Source organism: Etheostoma cragini, chromosome 11 (genome assembly GCF_013103735.1).
Source record: "Etheostoma cragini isolate CJK2018 chromosome 11, CSU_Ecrag_1.0, whole genome shotgun sequence".
NCBI classification, from domain to species: Eukaryota; Metazoa; Chordata; class Actinopteri; order Perciformes; family Percidae; genus Etheostoma; species Etheostoma cragini.
In genome coordinates this window covers 22,228,678-22,250,361 of record NC_048417.1, presented here as the reverse complement: position 1 = coordinate 22,250,361, position 21,684 = coordinate 22,228,678, and the positions used below count along the sequence as shown (strand labels likewise).

The 21,684-nt window shown below is 38.3% G+C and overlaps 1 protein-coding gene across 1 annotated transcript in view; it reads left to right on the top strand.

Annotated features, from left to right (window-relative positions):
- The window catches only part of LOC117953247 (polycystic kidney disease protein 1-like 2), a 43,022-nt gene extending 21,338 nt beyond the window's left edge, over positions 1-21,684 (top strand). The window contains exons 7-30 of the mRNA XM_034886079.1: positions 170-301; positions 2,274-2,384; positions 2,713-2,827; positions 3,050-3,156; positions 3,242-3,472; positions 3,567-3,668; positions 6,286-6,464; positions 6,860-7,006; positions 7,708-7,907; positions 8,147-8,373; positions 9,238-9,415; positions 10,156-10,402; positions 11,538-11,778; positions 11,971-12,067; positions 12,154-12,285; positions 13,406-13,591; positions 15,205-15,535; positions 15,783-15,916; positions 16,163-16,290; positions 17,429-17,589; positions 17,845-18,055; positions 18,786-18,887; positions 19,026-19,157; positions 21,217-21,684. Of these exons, the coding sequence (XP_034741970.1) occupies positions 170-301; positions 2,274-2,384; positions 2,713-2,827; positions 3,050-3,156; positions 3,242-3,472; positions 3,567-3,668; positions 6,286-6,464; positions 6,860-7,006; positions 7,708-7,907; positions 8,147-8,373; positions 9,238-9,415; positions 10,156-10,402; positions 11,538-11,778; positions 11,971-12,067; positions 12,154-12,285; positions 13,406-13,591; positions 15,205-15,535; positions 15,783-15,916; positions 16,163-16,290; positions 17,429-17,589; positions 17,845-18,055; positions 18,786-18,887; positions 19,026-19,157; positions 21,217-21,339 (3,954 nt within the window). The 3' untranslated portion in view covers positions 21,340-21,684. The remainder of the gene's footprint in view (positions 1-169; positions 302-2,273; positions 2,385-2,712; positions 2,828-3,049; positions 3,157-3,241; positions 3,473-3,566; positions 3,669-6,285; positions 6,465-6,859; positions 7,007-7,707; positions 7,908-8,146; positions 8,374-9,237; positions 9,416-10,155; positions 10,403-11,537; positions 11,779-11,970; positions 12,068-12,153; positions 12,286-13,405; positions 13,592-15,204; positions 15,536-15,782; positions 15,917-16,162; positions 16,291-17,428; positions 17,590-17,844; positions 18,056-18,785; positions 18,888-19,025; positions 19,158-21,216) is intronic.

Below are 21,684 nucleotides of genomic sequence, written 5' to 3'. Positions count from 1 at the left end.
AAGGTAGTTCCTTTGAGTCGATATTCATGAAACTCCATCAAATTTTACTGTTTCCATAAGGAATTGTTCATTCAATATCACTTAATTCGGATAAAACGTGCGGATGGAATCATGGCTACTGTCGGATGTGGGGTTTTAACCTATTTTGCTGTTTGAATACATTTTACAGATGCTGAGTATGAACAAAAACCCATTCTCCTGGAATAAAAGAGGGAACATCAGTGGTCAAATAGGTGCTCTCTCCCTTACAACAAAAAATGGCTCCAGTATCCCTGTGGAGAACTTGCGTGAGGATATTAAGGTCAGTGCAGCATCTCAGAATTGTTCTATCTACTGTGCTCACCTGTTGAGAACTTATTTACTGTGGGGGAAGATTCCATTCCTTCTTTTTAAAAAAAAGGACTTCAAAGCATCAAAATGTATTTAATATTCATAAATAGGAATATTTCATAAAAAAGTATTTTTAACTAAGAACTTTATCGGTTGTTAATGTGAAATGTTTTGTATGTGAAACACATTTAGTGAAGAATTACTTTAAAGCCGCATGTATGTAATCTGGGTATCACCAGACCAAGCCAAACTCAAAAGATTTGAGATTGAGCGTTGGTCTGGGGAGTCAATTCTGAATTTTTTTCTGCAAGAGGCGTAACCAACGGGCATAGTTCAAATGACTCAATACGCAATTGGATCGTCATTCAACCAATCAGACCAACAATCCAGGTGATGTAGAAACAATGGCGGCATCAACGGGTTGCTGCGCTTTGGTGGCTGCCATGTTGAATGTTAACAAGAAGCTGCTTGGTCGCTTCTCTATTCTCATCGTGTTAAACCCAGCCATAGCGTGCCAGGTAGATAAGCCAGTTTGTGATTGGTTCCCACAAAATTGTGAACTGAAATAGGAGAATTAAACGGGGAGGTTTTCAGACCGAGCTGCAGGGCAAAATCAAATCGCCGGCAGAGTGGGAAGGGTTTACCCAGTCTAGCATGTATGAATAAGCAGCATTAATACAAGCAGCACAACAACTCTGTACACGATACTCATTTACATAGTCTGGCAAAAGAAGTACCATGTTTTCTGATTTTACAATAGATAACTTTGGCTGCAAAGGCCAAAGTGATGAGTTGAGGAAGGATCCTGAGAGCAGACTGAAAGTAGTCGTTCTCGTAAGGATTGCTGTTCAAGAATCTCCACTCTGTTACTAATAAACTCATTGCTCTATTGCCATGAGGAGAGCATGTAGGTTAAGAAAGGATATGAGGAGTTATGATGTCAGCTGTGCTTCTCAGCAGTCCATTGCACACCAGTTTGTATACATATTTTTTCTCACTCTACTTTTGTATCCAGTGCACCCCTAATACTAACATATATTTGCACATAGGCAAAGGACAAAGATTTTGGAATTAGAAGCATTCTGGTTTGCAGTACCAGTGGAATTGATCAATCACGTTCTAGTGGGCTATGGTTGCATGCAGTTGCATGCAAACACTCAGGCCAAAATTAGCTTTTTCTTGTTTTTTTCATATGTATTTGCAGATATATGCAGATTTTTGTTTATAGAGATAAGCTGTTGCCTGGACCTAAAACACCTACAAAAAGTAATGACTCAGACTGTATGCGCTGGATGTACTGTAACCCCAAAAATATTGGCAGTTGACCCCAGAGGCTAAATAGTCATAGCCAATAGGTTCCGAGTTTGGTACATCCCAGGTGTGCAAGATAAAAAATACTTCAGGGCATTTTGTGTCCACCTTCATTCACAAGAATTGTACTCCCAGTGTACTGTTTGGATGCCATCAGTCATGGAAATTTCAATGAGATACACCAATAAAAAAAACGTATAAGTACATAACCTATGACATTTAGTAACACATTAAAATTAAATATTCATAAAATATGAAGTTGTACTTATCCTTGTCTGTCATGTTATGGTTAATACAATGTAATGAATAACATGAAAATCTGTGTATTCAGTAAACAAATGCATTTTTGTTACACCTGTTGATATGATACATAATAAACTACACTTCCTTCAGCTTTTGGGGGTCCAACACAATTAAATGATTATGAATTATAAATAATCTTATTTGTGCAAAGCATGTAAAATATATATTATATAAATGATGACCCTGGAAGGCACACTTTGTTTGTTATTCTAACTTTTTGTTTAAATGTCTTATTAGATGCAAACTGCTCATGGTAAGGAGAATTGTTTTACACTTGTATGCAGAATATTTTAGTTGGATGTATTTTCTGCCATTTTGTTGGTCCACAGATTCTGTTGCCGAGGCCTGTTGGAGAGCAGGTAAACACCTCTGTGTTGGACCTAAGGAACTTCAGCACAACGTCCATAGACATTCCTGCTGACACTACGCTGGTGTTAAAGGTCCCACAAGATGTTTTTATCTCAAATTCTGAGACGTGTAATACGCATTTAAAAAAAGAAAAGAAGCTTTGGTCTACTTTGTTACGACAGTTTTATGAGATTGGCTGTATTATTAGCAAGACACTCTTAGTACAGCCACTACAATTGCAAACAGCTTAATATCCTCTCCTGTTACCAATTATATTTTTGCTAATTGTTCCATTTTTTTCTTCAAACCTGATATCATAAGGCTAAAAGACTAACGTGTTTAAAATATGGTTGTTGTCTTTGCTTTTTGGATTTACCAACTCTTGCTTTGAGATTTCAATGTTGAAATAACTTTTTAAAGATGGTGCCTTCAAATGATCCTCTACCCTTCAAACTGCTCCTTGGTTATATGGACTACCCCACTGAAACAAATAATGTAGCTATGACAGAAATGCCTCACCAGGGAACAACACAAGGTAATACATTTCGGCTTAGGGGTTGAGAATTATGTATTAAAATCTAACGCCTTTTTAAATTAACTTTGGATTCATTACTTGAGTACCGTGTGTTTGTGTGTGTGTGTGTGTGTGTGTGTGTGTGTGTGTCCCATACAGAGGAGAGATACACTTGGCTACTAGACCCTAAGGATTTAAAGGGAAAGACTGGAATTCACTATCTTGTGGTGAGACCCATTGTAGGTCCAGGTATAAAATCTATCAATGCCACTTTATCAATTACCTCCATCACCACTGCGTGCAAATTTTGGGATGAATCACAATTGGAGTGGAGCACTTATGGATGCAGGGTAAGTACAAGTATTTAAATCTGTGTGTCATGTGTAAAATGTTGCCCAGACTGTAATGCTTTAAATGTTGTTGTTGGCCTCCAAGGTTGGTGTTAAGACAACAAATTTAGTCACCCAGTGCCTCTGCAACCACCTCACCTCCTTTGGTAGCTCTTTCTTCGTCACTCCCAACATTGTCGACCCATCACGCACCGCTGAGCTTTTCGGGACTTTTGCTGAGAATCCTGTTGTTGTCTGCTTTGTGGGGTCACTCTTTCTGGCCTATCTCTTGGTGCTTGTGTGGGCACGACGGAAAGACGTCCAAGACACAGCCAAGGTACTGTGAATCTCAAGTACAATTCAGGAATAAAGTAACATAAATTTACAAAAAGGCATATTCAAACAATTCAATGGCGTTGGCTGGTTGGCAGGTGAAGGTGACTGTGTTGGAAGACAACGACCCCATGGATGAGTACCGCTACCTGTTGAGTGTCAACACTGGGCATCGGAGAGGAGCCTCCACTTCTTCTCAGGTGAATATGCTATCAGTTCATAGTTAAAATAGTTAGATTCGGCAGAAAAGGCTCTGCTCTGGGAGCCTCAAAATAATCCGCACAGCAACAAGGATTCTGCCGACATAGGCATAATATACAGATGGTAGGTAAACCAACTAGTAGGATATTAGGATGGTGGTGTGAAGTGGATGTTACCAGCTATGCAGCTGTGAATGAGCCAATGATTTTGAAGAAGACATGATAGTATAATAGCTAATGCCATTCAGCAAATACATATGTTACTCCATTTCCCGGCCTGAATACAGTCTTTAACTTGAAGATTGACGGCCAGGGTGTGATTTGCTAGGGTGTGATGCGTGGGATTTTCCCTTTCTTGTCAACATATCACTCTGTTGTGCATATCACCCCAAGTGATCAATACTTTACCAATAGATGGTTATATACCTAAAATATTAATAAATATTAATACAAATTTAATAAAAATTAAACAGAGTAAAGTGATGTAACATGAACAGTTTATAGAACAATTCAATCCGAGTGGCAGTTGTTGGTTGTATTTAGCCACCACTGGTTACCAGTCGCGGTTGTTTAGCCGCCGATAGGTAACTGTGAGCCGGGTACAGGCATTGCCAGACAACGGACCTTTCAGGGGCCATGGCAATGACCGTGAAGTTTAGGCACCAACACGACTAAGGTTAGGATTAAAACACTCCTGAAAAATGAACAAGCGTTTCCTGGGTGAAAGTATAGGCTTTTTAGTTTTCTCCCTGGCTTGAAAATGCTGTCTTTTATGTCGACACCATGTTGTGCTATTTTCTTTGAGTTGAGTGTTTTGGCATGGCTGGCTGAGTGCCACTATATCCATGGTATTTCATTCTTGCGTGTTTTGTTGTGCATAATCAAAAAATGTCCCCACCTTTGCTTTGTTCACGATTCACACCTTGTAGAAAGCTATTCACTAATGTGTTTCATTGCTGTCTATTCAAGTTTTAACCAGACCTACTCTAGCTCATAGCTTTTGTTATACAAAAGGCAGGCCACCCACTTTAACCCCTTGATTAATGTCGAGTGACTCATAACGTGGTGAACATAGTGGAGCATGTAACAGCTAATGAGCCAGATATTTCCATCATGAACAAAAAATAAAGCTAAAAGGAGAGGATTGACTTTGGTAAGAAAGTTAAAGCAAAGTAAGATATTTAAGTTTTAATGCAGAGGGTTGTTTTTACAGGTGGCTGGTGCTGCTTTTATTTGGGAACCTTTCAAGCTTCTTTTTTTATTTCATTAAAGCTAACTCCATATTTTGCATTGGTTTTACATTGATTGCCTAATAATCAACATTTTCTATAGTTCAAACCTTGATCAGGGCTAACTTTGCTGGATGTTTGTATCTTGCTTCTGAAAGTCATTGATTACATTTTGAGAAAAAGTTGTAACAATGTGTGCTGTATCATTATGATATTTTAACAATTACGCTGATGAAGGGGCAGCTAAACATCGATTTGTCTTTACATCACACAAAGTCTCTTAAACTTTGCTGATGACATTTCATTTGACCTAATTAAGTAATTATCCTTATTTGTCAGTGTTGTCATTTTAAATTTAATTGCACTAAATAGCCAAAGGTCTGTTTTAGTTTTGTTGAGGCTTTTTGTTGTTTATTAGTCAAAGTGGTGGTCTTGCTTACAGCCAGAGCCTCCACTTCTACCCTTCATTACCCTGTATCAGGGATCGAGTGATACTGGTTTTTCAAGGCTAATGCAGATTATTAATAGTTCCATTACAGTTCCAGTCACTTTAATATCCTAAATGATATTCAGAGTTGATATGCAGTCAGGAGGGAAGGATAAAAGAGAATCACATTCAAGCAACAATCAGATAGACAGGGAAACAATACAAAGACATGAGTACAAAAAGATCTCCTGTATGTAATACACACAACACAATAAATCACCACTGGAGCAATCTCTAAAAACAAAAACAAAAAAAGAAATTACTACATTACATGTGCAAATTAAGCCGAGTTATTGCCCATGGGACGAAGGAGTTTTTACTCCTAACGCTTTTGAACCGAGGTACCCTAAATCTCTGACCTGAAGAGAGTCTTAAGAACTCAGAGTGAAGTGGGTGCTTTGTGCATTCTAATATAGGCCGCGCCTTTCAAAGTACTTGCTGGTCAAAGATAACAATCAAGGGGGACTGTGAGATGTTTACCAAAAAACAACATTTTGAACCGATATGCATTTACAGTGAAAACAAAATCTTTAAGTCAAAATTACGATTTTTGAATGTCACAAACTCCAACACAAACCTTTGTTTAGACGCTTCAAGCAATTATTTAATGTACAAAAAACTTAATACCTATTAAAAGAGCTTCAGATGGCGTTGTGGGCGGGACGTCAGTCTCAGTGGGGAGTAAAACCGAATCAGAGGGATTGACGGATTGACACATAGCAGTAGCACAGCCAAAGTGGCGCACTTTTTAATTAATTAACTTTAACTGCAATACAAGGCCTGATAATCGGCCAATGCTGGTAGACAGTCTGTCCCTACCCTGCATACATGTAAGTAAAGTGGTTGTATTACAGTTTTGGACTCTTCAGATTTAAATTAATAAACCTATTGAATTATTTAGGTGACAATCACTCTGCTGGGTGCAGAGGGAAACAGTGAACCACATCATCTGGCAAATCCAAAGAAACGTGTGTTTGAGAGAGGTGCGGTGGATCTGTTCCTGCTAACTACACCTTTCTCCCGTGGAGAGCTGCAGGGCATCAGGCTGTGGCACAACAACTCAGGGAGCCATCCTGCCTGGTAGGCAAAGACAGAAACATCACAGCCACTCAAAATAAACATCCTCAAAATATATATGCATTTTCCACCTCATCACAAGATATTATGATAGCCACATACGCATTTTTTCAACGTTGTAGTAGTTGTCAGGACTAGAACACTGTGAACATGGAACATAATGTCTTGGCTCACAATTATCCTGACGTTGCAGAGGTTTACTTTTTTGAAAAGAGAACACAGTCATTAAATATAATTCAGTTGTTATTTTAATGATCCTATAGATTAAAAAACTATGTTTGCCCTCTTTAAGATCTGTTTAGCTAACAGTTATGTAATTTAGGTGTACTTTCTCAAGGCTGGCTTTTTTGTATTTTAAAAGTGATACATTCTTAACATTTGTACTATTTTCTTCTCAGGTATGTAGGCAATGTCATGGTGCAGGATTTACAGACGGAGCAGAAATGGCATTTTCTATGCAACTCCTGGCTGGCCATAGACATGGGGGATTGTTCCCTCGATAAAGTTGTTCCTGTTTCGACAGAGATGGATTTGAAGAGTTTCAGGTAAGGTAAAAGCATTGAGGTACCAGCCAGAAAATTATACACGCAAGCACACTATAAAGGTCTGAAGGTTGAATGTAAAACCGAAACAGCGATTTTTCATTCATTGAAGGAAATTCAATTATTTCATCTTCAATAGTTACAGCAATTTCACTTTTTGAAATATGACAATCACAAATGAAAACCATCAGGCAGGATGTAGCTTTCATTAAAGCTCCCAATACCCTTTTCCAACACACATACTCTACCATGAATGCAAATATGAGAATCAAATGAAGACAAGTAAAGTGTTGTATGCTGCAATACATGAAAAAACAACCATAACAGAAGCAGTCATGACACTTATTTGTTTTTGTAATTTTGTTGCAATTGTTGCCAAGCACCAAATGGATTTGTGAATACAAAAACTGTAAATGAGCAACAAAAGGCTATGCATATTTACGCTGATCTGTATAGATTTTCATCAGAAATGGCAGCAGAAAGATTAATAATTAATTTGAATGAAACTAAATTGAAGTTGAACTTTCCTTGAAATAAAATGGAAGAGTTATACAGAGTTTAAGCATCGATGTAATGACAGGGACTTTGTTTTAAATAGGATGCTAATACATCACTAATTGGTAGTTCGTGGAGGTTTAAAGTGTTTTTATAATGTTTTAGTTTTTTTATTTCACAGTTTTACCCCCTTGCTTTTTATTTTCCAGCAACTTGTTCTTTATGAAGACTACAAAGGATTTCAGTGACGGACACCTCTGGTACTCTGTGGTCAGTCGCCCAGCAAGTAGCACCTTCACTTGTGTACAGAGAGTTTCCTGCTGTTTCACCCTGCTGCTCTGTACCATGCTGACCAGTATCATGTTTTATGGAATCCCAAAAGATCCCTCTGAGCAGACCATGGACCTGGGTAAGACACATTTTCATCACAGTTTAAAATACTGTTGTTTTGTGAAAATCTTAAGGCAGGTCCGCGGAGTGGTCGACTACAAGCAGATAGTCTCAAAGACTGTTTTCTGCTAGGATAGAGTGCTCGTCTACCCTGCCACAGAATACAGTACAACTGTATTCAAAATTGAAAAATATTGTCAAAATTGAAAAAATTGCACTAGTCTAGCACAATGTCTTTTATCCCTTTCTGTTTTTCAGGTCGTTTTGAGTTTACCTGGCAACAGTTCAAAATTGGAGTTCAGAGTTCCCTCATTATGTTTCCCATCAATATCCTTATTGTTAGCATCTTCAGAAACACTCGTCCTCAGGAGATATCTTGCTGCAAGCGCAAAAATGAAAAACCAGATGCCCGTAAACAGACCTTTATCTCACAGACAGCTACCACTGACATGAATGTCAATGTCACTTTAGACACTGTCACCAAGGTAGGTGCTTCATGTTTTTTCATGTGGTAAGTAACTATTTAATGTGTTGGCCCTTAATATTAAAAGGCTGCTTAATTAACTGCATCCAAATGATGTAATCAACCTTTTATGATACCCACCGTGTTCAAAAGTGAGGGATACGTTAATATTCTCATATCTGTATGATTATAATTAGTATCTGCGCCATGCATCACCCCCTCCAGCCAATTAGGAGAAGCAATCCGCAAAAATCAGTTTAGTTTATTTCACAGTTTATTATAAATAAATGCACAAAATTTGACATTTTTGTCCCTTTATTAGACTTTTATTTTAGTTTTCACTAACACCACCGTACTACCACTTGTTTTACAGTACTTTTTGGAATTCTTGGTCAAAAAACCTCATTTATGTACTTAATATTTGAGGTAAAAAAGCAGAGATTATGAATTATTTTGACTTATAGTTAAGATCAGAGTAACGAGCAGAGTTTAGCGAGGAATGAATGGGATCAATTGTATTTGCAAAGAGCATTGAAGGGAATCCAATCCCTTTTTTGTGGTAATTTGGTTAAAACGAATCCCATATTTCAGATATAGACATTTTTCCAAGGCGTCCCAAGGACAACAGGAGGGTGAGTATGCAATATCCAATGCAGTTCAACCAGCTCCGTATTCCAAATCCCAAGTTCATTGGGTACCCAGGGAACCAAGTGTGAAGTAAATTGGATGAATGGTTTATGGGATATTTCAGAGAGACACACACACAAAAAAAACTACAGAGATTGCTTAATTAATTAGAGAGATGTATATTACATTTGCACATATTATATTGTATGTTATTTTATCTGGAAATAAAAAACCTTTGTACTTGAACATTTTCTCTCAGGATATCACAAGAATTGCCCATTCACTATCAATGAAAAGCAACAGGCCTGGACAAGCAGTTGATATCAACACTGTCCTTTCTGTGGTGGAGGACTTCATCACACAAAATCACAAAGCCAGCGACACCACCCAGCCCAAATCTCTGAACTCTGGCAACCTTGGTCAGCCTCAGCTACAAGGTGTGTGTGCCATATTTTATACAATTCTGTTTTTATTGTTGTTATAGTATAGGCTGACGTGAATTTAACCCTTGTGTTGTCTTCCTGTTGACCATGAACTTGTCCATCTAGGTCAAAATTAAAAAAAACTATTTTGGCACCTATTCCCACATCATGGTTTAAATGCTTTTGACACTTTTTTAAAACATTTTTGTCACTTGTGTCAACACTTTTTTTAATTCATGGTCAATTAACCTAATTTAAATGACAATTATACCTAAATAATAATAAAAAAACACACAGAAAAGATGTTTTTTACTGTTGTTAAGATCAGAGGATATTGAGTGAATCACACACTGGTTTATGTCAAAGTTTAGTCTGGATACTGTATTAAAAACTTTTAAAGATTTATTTCAAATGCTATGAAATTGAATAAAACACAAACATACAGGCACAGTCCCGTACACAGGGTCGGTGCATCTGTTGCTAGCTAGCAACAGATGCAATTTCTCCTTGCGGGACTAATAAAGTATACATCATAAATTAAATAATAATAAAGTGTATATCATCATGCAGCTATTATACAGTTGGTACAATGCAAACAGCACAAATGGTCCAGCATTAAAATCTGCAGAAATGTTGGCATGCAAAAAGGTTACTTCACTTTCTTATGCTTATGACATGTGCCTAAATCTGTAACATCTGTCACCCATAAAAAGGTTGACACAGTTTACCAAGTCAGAAATGATGTGCATTTGCAGAAGGCAGTGCTAATATGCATCGTGGTTCAACAGGGGAAGGGATTCAAAAGCAAAGCAACAAAGCCAAGTATCTCTACCGGCAGCTGTGTCACATTGACAAAAAGCTGGTCCTACTAGGACCATCCAACTTCCCCGCTCCACATATCTACAGCCAGGCTCTGCAGCAGGTCCAGGACATGAAGGGACATCTCCAAGATCAGCTCTACACTTTCAGCTGTATTGACCCGAATGAACTCACCCCGAAGAAGTAAACAAGTCACTCATTAAAAATACCGCAGTGGTGGATGGCATGTGTTAGCCCCTTGACTATAAACTGTGTAGTTATACTGTATTTCTCCTTTCCAGGATATCACTTGATAGCCTTTAGTGAGGAAGGCATCGCCTTCATGTTCATTTATGTTTATTTGTCTTTTATTTGTCTTTTATTTGTCTTTTATTTGTCTTTTATTTGTCTTTTATTTGTCTTTTATTTGTCTTTTATTTGTCTTTCTCATTCTATCATAGTAATTTATCACACACTATAATGCAGTTGCTAATGGATACCACTTTGGAAATAGTTTTTAGTTAGACCTCCCTTGACTTCCAACATAAGCCGCTGATAGCTGAAGCTGCTGATAAGCAGTGTGTGTACTTGTTATGGTCCTGGCCCTGTAATACCATTTGTCATTAATAGAACTTCACTGCCACACATTCTTCAGGTCAGACGGCAATTTTTTTGTTTTTCTTTGTGTCAAAAACAAATGGAATTCCATTGCAGGTTGACAGCCGTTTTGGAAATTGTATAGCAGTCAGTTAAAATAACAAAGGTTGTTTTTTTTTGTGATTCTACAACACTGGATTGCACAAAAAAATGCAAGGTGTAGTCCCTTTGTGAGACAAGAAAAAGAAAAGCTGGTACAAGTCTCCCAGCTTGATGAAAGAAGCTGGTGGTCCAACAGCACACACTTCCAATTTGCTTGCCAGATGGCGGTGGGGTGAACAGGCTGTTGTTGGATGGGTGTTGTCTTTTTGGATGGGTGTTTATCTGTTTTTGTAGCGATTAAGTAAATCAAGGCAGAAGACAAATTTTGCAATCATGGCACAGATCTAGGCTAGCTGTTTCTCCCCGCTTCCGGGTGTTACGCTATGCTAAGCTAAGATAGCTGTAGCGTCATATGCAAACAAACATGAGAGTGATGTTGATTTTCCCATCTGTTATAATCATGAACTATTCATTAAGGAATACTCAATGTGGATAATGGGCTATAACTTCCAAAACCATCATCTCATGTGGTATCTTCTTAAGATGTGTGTATCAGTTACTGAACTGATACACAGTAATAACGGTTCATAGATGAACTGTACTTAAGTAAATGTCATTTGTTCACTGCTTTCATTTGCAGGTTGAGCCCTGCAGACAGCCCTTTGAGTGATGGGAGTCTGAAGAAACGGGGGTGCTGTCATGGAGGACTACCCTGGTGGTTTGTTTTTGTTGGCTGGCTGCTCGTGATCTCGAGTAGTTTTGTAGCGGGATTTTTCACGATGCTTTATGGGTTAAAATTTGGGAAGGAACGCTCTGTGAGCTGGTTGGTGTCCATGATTGTCTCCTTTTTTCAGAGTATCCTCGTCATTCAGCCATTAAAGGTAAAAAAATAACTGCCTTTCCCTCTTCATACCTCAATAGTACCTCAATATTTCCAATAGAATGTATTCTTTGTTTTACAAAGATTAGTTTCATAGTTTAAACCTACAGAGATGTATTTTTTAATGAGGAGATGTAAAAATTCAATTCAAAAAACGTTATGTATTTACTTTTGTTCATGCCTTTTACCACAGGTGATATGTCTTGCAGTCTTCTTTGCACTTGTCACAAAGAAAATTGATGAGGAAGATTTTCATAATGTTGCGTTTGAAGGAAATGACAGAAATTTAGGTGAACACCACCAAAATACACTTTTTTAATCTCAAATTTTGACTTGTGTAACCGCAAACTGACAATGAACTCTTTGTCTACAGGAGCTTGTAAGGACCAAAACCTAGTCAGACGGGAGAGACGTCTCTATGAGCCGCCTCCTCCTGCAGACGTTGAGAAGATGAGAAGGAACATGATCATGGAACAGAAAGCCTTTGCCCTTCTCAAGGAGATTTTGAGTAAGAACAAACACTAATCTATGGCTGTAAGCCAAAGTATATTTATCATTTGTATTAATAAGAAACAACAAAAAGCATACGACTTTGTTGTCAGTTTACACTGAAATTCATTTTGTGCCAATTTCATGCAATTAAAAAAGATGCAATTTACAGGCAACAGTTGATACAAAGTCTAGAGCTCATCCGTGGCGGAGGCACAGGAAGATTCTGAAATAAAAGTCATGAAGAAAACATGACAAAAAATAAAACAAACACAGTATCTCAGCCTCTCACACGGAAGACTGGCTTTGATTCCCAGACGGGGATTTACTTTTTATGGGTGGCATTGGATCAGTCCGTAGGGTGTTCGGTTGGGAACTGGAGGGTCCCTGGTTCAAATGCACATATGGATGAAAGTATGGTGGGGGACTGGTAGGTCCTGGTGGTGAACTGGTAGTTCTGAACAAGGCGCCAAACCCCCAACTGCTCGGGTGTCCCCCCACTCTGACATCTCTCCATTAGTGCGTGTATACATGTACTCAGCATGTGTGTGTAGTTCTGGTCTGTTTGTAATGTGTGTAATAACAACAGCGTGTTAATTGTAATTTCACCTTGTGAGATTAATAACGTATACATAGTTAATAATATTATAATTAATTAATCACAAACACGTCCAGTCAAAAAAACTCTTTACTGTCAATCAATTTCACATTAGGAAAAGCACACTTGTGAATAATAGCATTAGTGATGGCTGAATACCATTGAGCTGCTTTAGTTTCATGTTCCTGGTATCGTTGATGCTGGCTCACTGTCACACTGTCATGGCTTACTGGGACCGATAAATAGAACTAGAACTGAGCCATTGACAATGTTAGTAACACCTGTCTTTTTCTGTGTCAAAACGTCTGCTGTAAAAAAGGTTTATGTTGCGGTTGTTAATGCTAACAAGCTGAAAATAGGCATGGTTTATTTTCATGAAATTATTTTAATTATGCGTTTTTCTCTGGCCGTAGACATACACTGTTTCCCAGCTCCCAGTTTCCTGAACTGCAGCATCTGCTTTAAATGAATTTTAACTGACTCAGATCCCCAGCCCTGTTATTGGATGGTAAATTTGGAAAACTCTACCCATTTGTTGCAGCCTACATGGGGTTTATGTGGATGTTGCTGCTTGTGGCGTACGGCCAAAGAGATCCCAATGCCTTTTTCCTGACGCAGCACATCCGGAACAGCTTCAGTGGAGGCATCTCCGACAGTATGAGTCTTGAGGATGTGTTCACTTGGGCTAACACATCGCTACAAAGTAACCTTTTTGGAGTTTATCCAGGTAATAAAGCATCCCTCATGCACAGGTAAAAGAAGTGATCATATAAATAATTTTGTGTCCGAGCTACAAGAAAGTTTTCTGCAGTGTTTTTTATTGTTTCGTTGCTTCTTTTGGAAGACCAAAGTCATCTTGTGCCAATAGTTTGTTGCTGTGAAAGCTATTAAAAAGCTTGGTTGCTCTCCAGAAAAGATGTTGCTTTCATGCTGTGGAGAAAGAAAACAATCAACTCCACAGCTGGGGAAACTGTATTTCTTTAAACATACTGCAAGACTGTATTTGCCCCCACACATAATTCATTCATACTTGGGTTATACTACTTGGCTAGCACCAGATGGGTAGAAAAACACCCAAATTAATGAGTTGTTATGACTCAGTGTCTTTGTATTACTGTTGGGTCATGGTACTGTATGTTGTTTGAACAGTAGCAATCTACTCCGGCTCTTATAAACCAAAATGTCCCGATTTGTTACAGATTGTTAACAATATGGGCGTCCTTTGCCATTTTTAAAGCTAAAACCGCACAGACAATGTATGGGATAAGCCTGATTTCAGCCCCCAATTGTTGGCTCCCATCTGATTTTGAAGGTGGGCCAAATGTCTGTCAGATCTGTCTATCTTGTCATTTGGTATGCAACTTTTGAGGAGGGTCGATTTGTAATATATATATATTTTAACTTGCATATACCTCAGCAGACAAAAGATCTGTTTTAAACTGTAGCGAGGTTGTTGTAATAGTTGATGATAATAATAATAATAATAATAATAATAATAATAATAATAATAATAATAATAGTAATAATAGTAATTACAAAAATATAAGAGTCCTGGAACAGTCTTGTCCACATTGTGGCCAAAACACAGAACGTATTTTCTGCCTGCATTTTGCAGCATTTTCCATATTTTTCCTTTTTTTTTGTTTATTCATTAACACAGCCTTTCTCTCTTTTGGTCAACCTTGTATAACATGCAACAACTTGTTTGAAAGATTGGGCAATGGACAAAACGTACTGGGGTTCCATGCTTAAGTTCAGTCTGGGCACCCTCATCTTCATCAGTTGACTGATCGTTACTGGATGTGAGCACGGTTCTGATGAAAAAAAGGCAATTTAAGGAGTTAAAACGCTAAACACAAGTGTTCTACATTAAGATACAGGATTAATAAAAATGCCCATCTTAATATGCACATCCGGATCTACAACTAACAATACATTTGTGAAGGTGTTAAGGAAAAACTTGAGCTTGGCTAAATAACCCAACAGTGATTTGAAAACAATTAAAACCTGCTCAGAACGTTGGTCAACCCATTGGTTCTAGGTAAAGTAAGCCCAGTACAGCACAGGATTTTTAGTATGTTCTGAATGTCAATTCACAATATTAAAGTACAATCACAAGTGACAAGTTAGGAGTTGGAGTAGGAGTGAAAATGTTATGCAAAAATGCAAACAGACGCTAGTTCAGAAGAATTATCTGGGTGAAACCCATGAAATGATCTTCGGCTTTGACCCAGCTAAGTGGGCAAAGAGATTAAATGTGTGACACACAGAGACCCAACACCTAAACCCCTGCTTTTATCTAGCGCAGCCTGAGATAAACTGTAAAATGCTGTGTTTCAGGATTTATCACAGATGGAAACTCTAAGCTAGTGGGTAATGCCCGTCTTCGTCAAGTGAGAGTGCAGAAGAACTCCTGTCAGACTGCAGGCCCCGTGGTCCAGTTTGTACCAGACTGTCACGCTCCATACTCATGGGAGGCGGAGGACATGGGCTCTTATGGCCCTGGCTGGAGCCAATCTGACAAAGATAATATCTCTACGAGCACCTCCAGCCCGTGGACGTACCAGACACAGGCTCAGCTCAGAGCTTATGCTGTCTGGAGCCAACTGGTGCTCTACAGAGGCGGTGGCTTTGTAACGGAGCTCGGCCCGGATTCACAAAATGCAAGCAGGTAACTACATCAGGAAAATGAAATGCTAGAGATAGCCAAAGATAATCTTTTCTTTCTTAACTGGGCTTTGAGTTTAAACTGTCACAAATGGGCTAAATAGATTCAGTGGCCCTCAGATTTATCAATCACTATATTAGCAATAAAAATGCAAGATTTTTTAATGTCTAACATAATTTTTTAACAAAGCTGATGTAAGAAGCAGGAGACCTTCAGTACAATAAAATATTCTTGTATACTTCATTTTTAGCACCCTCGAGTATCTGTTCAGGAACAAATGGCTGGATATTTACACAAGGGCAATCTTTGTCGAGTTCACCGTTTATAATGCTAATGTGAACCTCTTCTGCATTGCCACACTCTTCCTGGAGACCACAGCTGTGGGTAAGGTTGAGTGTTTCCTTTGAAAAGCACAATCATTCGATCACGGCTTTGATGCAGATGTGATGCATGCACTGTATGCTAAAAAGGTTTGTAAACCATTAGTGTTGCAACAATCTGTGTATATTAGGCAATACTGTTTGATTGTGTTGCTTCTTACAATTGGACTGCAATTTTGAATTTGGGATATGAATGAGATCATGCTAGCCTGCATGTGTTTGAACCAAACTGTTCCTGTTGTTTTCACAGGAGCGTTTCATTTCACCAGTGAGCTGCAGAGTGTTCGTCTTTACCAATCACCTGATGGTCTTTACATCTTCGTTATGGCGGCTGAGATTGTGTACCTGCTTTTCATCTTCTACTACATGTTCCTGCAGGTACATACTAATGCAGATGCCACATACCTGCTCACAGCCCCATTCATTGCTTGGTTGTTTATTATTCATGCACCTATTTAATTTCAGATATGTAATGAGACAGGCAGGGGTTTCTTTTCACTGAGGGCTTTACAAACTCCGACTGGCCTCATGATATGCGGACAGAGCTCAGTAGTCAGTTCACATGAACCCTGTTCAGAGCATGCTTCTTATAAATGCTATTTGGTTTCAGACCAATTTTCCCTCAACACACCACTGTTTGTTACAGAGGTTGGAGAGCTCGATGTAAGACTGAATTGCTGATTTTGCCACTGTGTTAAAAATGTCATCAAACTTTCCGTAGCTGATTTGCATGTAAATCTAAAAGGAATTAACAGCGGATTCAGAGCAAGCAGCACCTTCTTACGCCATGCCCATGATTCCTCTGACTCGTTTACCCAGATGAATGAAACCGGACACTAGATTGCCCCCTTTAAGTATACACCTATTCAATCATTATGTAAGGGAGACATATCTGTGGACATTAAAGGTAATGTGTTTATGTTGTTGCTGTTGTTGTAAGGATGTGACAGCACTAATATCTGTAATTTTCTTCCATATAACAGCTTTTGTGTCACAACCACTGCTCCATGTTCTTTTACAGTACAGTTTTTAGTACATCACTGAGTCATATCCCAATTATACTTTCTACTCTCTTCAGGGCCATTTTGGTCAATATTCACAATTTCTAAGACAATAAGGTCACATTGTTTGTCCTTCCTGTACTGTTTGTAAAGTAAGCACCCAGCCTTTTAATTATAATTAAATTGTATGCTTAAATTCTAAAAATGAATATGTTTTTCTGAAAACATATACTGTATTTCAGAATTATATTATTTAAAGTGCTTGTTCCTGCCTATACAGACAATGAGTATTTAGTGGAACTTGTTAAGCCCTCATCATTCTATTACACATTAATGTTTTGGCAACAGACACAAATCTCTTTTTTTGGTTATTTGTGTACACTACCAAAGATTTTTCTCACTCGTGTTAATGTTTTTTTTTCCTATGCAACTAACTGCACAAACCCATGGTCATGCATACTGTACAAACCAGCTTCTGTTGCATATGACAACCCTCTCTTTTGTTTTACTCTCAGGGCAAATTAATGAAGCAACAGCAGTGGGCTTACTTCAGGAACAGATGGAACCTTTTTGAGCTGACTATTATCTTACTGAGCTGGAGCACCGTGGCTGTCTTCATCAAGCGGACCCTGCTTGGGAACCGTGATATGACCTACTTCCAAAACCACAAAGACAAGTGAGACTTGCATGAACTGTACTAAACCTTAGGTTTGATCCTAAGATCGATGATCTAATAGTAATCTTATAGTATCGATGATCGATAGTTTGTAGGGCATGCAAAAAAAAGTGTTGTCGATGTGTAGTGGGCTTTATATTGTGGTTAGATGTTGTCTTTCTAATGCTTTTTAGCCATGCTACACTATGCCCAAGTACAGTCTAATAGAGCTGTTTCTCCTATTTATGATAGCTAACATCTTCACTGTGTTTGTAGATTTCCCAGTTTTTACGACACAGCCAAAGCCGACTCAGCGCTCCAGTATCTGATTGCCTTCCTGGTCCTGCTCTCCACCTTCAAACTGTGGCTCCTGCTCCGACTGAACCCCAAGATGAACATGATCACGGCTGCACTGCAGCGGGCCTGGAGCGACATAAGCAGTTACCTTGTGGTCATTGTGATCATGTTACTGGCATACTCTATTACGGTGAGTATCATCCCCCTTTCAACAAGACTTTCAATTTTACAAGGATCAGAATCTTTCCAGCTTTATTTAATGCACGGGTGAGTATGTCACTGTTGTTTTCAACATTCATTGTCATTAGGCAATTGGGCATTAGATTATATATATATAATAAAATTGAACTTTTATGATATTTTATCTTGAAGTTGTAAGTGCCAGGATACTTAAGTTAGTAAAGAAAAACCACTAGATCAGGGGTCTTTAAGCTAAGGACCCCTTAGCTTAAAAAAGAAGCTAAAAAGCTTAAAGAGACAAATCAGGGACCCCCTACTACATATATTGGATAAAATGAAGTTGCATATTAAACTGGGCCTACAATAAAGCCTTTATATTATATCTTTTTTTGCATAGAAAACTAAGCTGTAAAAATCGCCTAATAAGTGTTGGTATTGTTTTATAAAGTATGTTTTAATTTTAAAACCTACATGTGGCACAGTGAATCCTTGGGATGAACTCTGTCGGTGTATGGCTATATCTTAGTGACTTACTTATCTATAGGCCAGTAAGCCTATCATCATAGCTATTTAAATTTGCTAATAATATGTGGGATTCATCTTTAAAAAAAAATTGTTTTTGAAAAAAAAAATTAACTCTGTGGACCCCCAGTGGGCCCAGACCCCCTGTTGAGGATTTAGGCCCTAGATAGACCCAAATGATAATAGTGTTTCAATTACAACGGACGATCTCTTTCTAGTGCAACGTGATGTATGGCTGGCAGCTGTCCTCTTACAGAACATTGTTGGATTCTCTCATGACTATCATCAGTTTGCAGATAGGCATCTTCAACTATGACGAGGTACGTGAGAATTTTCCCTTAAGTAAATCCTCATGTTTGATTATTTTTGTGGAGTAACAACACTGCAAAATCTCTCACCAATAAAGGATTTGTCAGTTCAATCTGATATTGATGTCTCACTGATGCCTTGCTCGCCAGGTCATTGACTGCAGCCCTGTACTCAGTGGACTAATCTTCACTTCCTGTATTGTGTTCATGACGTTCGTGGTGCTCAATCTCTTCGTATCAGTGATCCTCGCAGCATTCACAAAGGAGCGAATATGTCACAAGGTAACATTTATCAAAAGTAATTATTTAAAAGCAACTAATCAAGGTTTAATAAAAATAAGTAAATCTAATCTTACACAGCATAATGTTAAAGGGAATACAGTACAGTATACTGTACTAACTGAATGTGTATAAAGGAATTATATGCTAATTTGCCAGTTAGGAGTTTTCCATGGACCCAGTCTGTCAGGGGTGATCAAATCATTGTAGTTGCAGCAATATTCTACAAAGCTAGAGCTCTCAGTTTAGAGACTATTGCAAAAGCCAGAAAGAATAAACTGTTGTAACTGTTGTAAAACTATTTCACACACACAATGTTTTTCCGACAATAGCAAAAAAAATGACTACTTCACAAGCAAGGCTTTCTACAAAGACAACTGCAAATACCACACATTGGTGCTTGACTACTCACAAAATCCATGTGAAAGTATTAAAAATGGCAAGAAATGAACTGAACAGCCAGCTGCCTCATTATGGCCTTTGAATGCTGCCGCTGTCCAAGCTATAAGGCTGAAATTCTAAATTTCATCAGAGTCTCCAAGGAAACTCAGATTTTACCTGCTCATTATGTTTCTTCATGCTACAGCTGCTGCCAAGTCGAGACACTCATTGCTCCTGTCACACTGGAAAAGCTTCTGATTCAAAGAACAACTGATCGGGTTCACATCACCAGCCTGTCCTTGGCATAATTGTTTCTGTTTAATATTAGTTTTTCCACCTCTCCTATTATTCCGCGGCAGCTGCAGTTTACTTTGGAGTGTGCGCCGACCAACACATTATATTGTCACTTAACTGCTGAAATTGTACATACTGTAGCTGATAATGAATTAGATGTTTTTGTAAAAACAATAGAAGAGGAATACTTAAATCAATTAGTTTCACTTAATGTTATTTTTCTTCTAAATTTTATTTTTTCATTATTCACAATCAAATTGGCATATCATATTCAACAAAATAAACCACCAAGCGAGCAGTGTCAATAAAAAAACAAAGGAAACACAATTGGTCAGTCACATACCCAATTAGAGTTGGTTAATTATTTAAACTCACAAAAACCTTTACAGATAAGTATGGTGCATGGTGAAGATCTGAACACAAGCTATATCTCCAGATCCCTCTATGCTAAACAGCTTCTTCCTGCATTAGAAAAGTACGCTGTTAAAACAACCAAAGAGCTAATAGAACCATGGCCAAGTGTCAGGGATCATAAATCACTAAATTTGGCATAAAAGAACCCTACAGTATAATTGCATAACACAGATTATTGTCTTTAAAGTTCCTAAAAATGAAGAGGAAAACTCATCTTTGATTCAATAGCTCTAGGAAATACTCTGCTAAAAATCATCCAAAGTGCTTGTTTTACAAAAAGTGACAGCAGTTGTTGTCACTATTTAGGTTTAAAGGTATATTAAGTAAAGGCAGGAGTTGTCTCTCGGTTGTCTTGAGTTTTACTCAATGATAGAAAATGGGTCCCTCAAGGAAAAGGTTGGAAACAACTTAGCTAGAGCACAAGGACAACATAGTTCTCAATCGACCAAATTGTTGCTGTAAGAAAATCTAAATAAGCTTCCCTTATATTTAGCTTAACACCGACAGGCTGGTGGCCTGTGTTTGGCTGAGGAGCGAGAGATCATTTGTTACGCATGCAGTGGGTCTGCTGATGTCATAGTGTGCTGTAATTAGCCACATCAACTTAAGAGACTTTGAGGGCTTTCAGGGATGTCTAATCCACTCACAGGTGGCAATAAGGAGAGATAAAAGTAACACTTCTCAATGTGGTTGCATAGTGACTGCAACTGGAGGAGAGTCTTTTCATTCTGAGTATAAAACAAAAAAAGCAATGGTACACCTTCAAGAGGCCACAGGGATACAGGAAACTGTTGATTCATTGTTATTCACTGGGGGGAGGCCTCAAAAGTTGAGATGAGTTGAGATCCAGTTGAGATGATTGATCAAAGCCCATGGTATGCCGTTAGCAGTGAGCAGGAGAGCAAGAGATTTTTCTTCAACAATTCTTATCACTAACAGAAACTGATTTAGTCATCTCTCCTCTCTTACCCAGCCCTCTGACGAGGAGGAGATTGTCAACCTCATGCTGAAGAAAATCTGCTGTCTTTTTGGCATCAGATATAACGATCCTGACACCCTGAGGCAGGATGTGAACAGGAACGGAGATGTGCCTTAATAACAGCAGAAATATCCTTAACAATTCCACAATCGATGGAACATGTTTCAGAAATGTGGAAAGCTAGTAAACACCAAGCAACATTTCGTTGCATTTCATATGTGATTGTTTTTGATATGTTCACATGTTCATTTAATCAATTGGTATTGTTTGCTTGTTCTCTGCTGGGCGGTTATATGATGCTGTTCTGCACTGTGATTGTGACACAGTAAGGTGGGATACAGATTACATTCTTCAATATTAGATAAGACATCATCTTACATACACAAGAGACATACACATCTAATGAAGCTAAAAGAGAAGAAAAACAATGCTCTGAAAGATAACTGTAAACAGACAATGTTT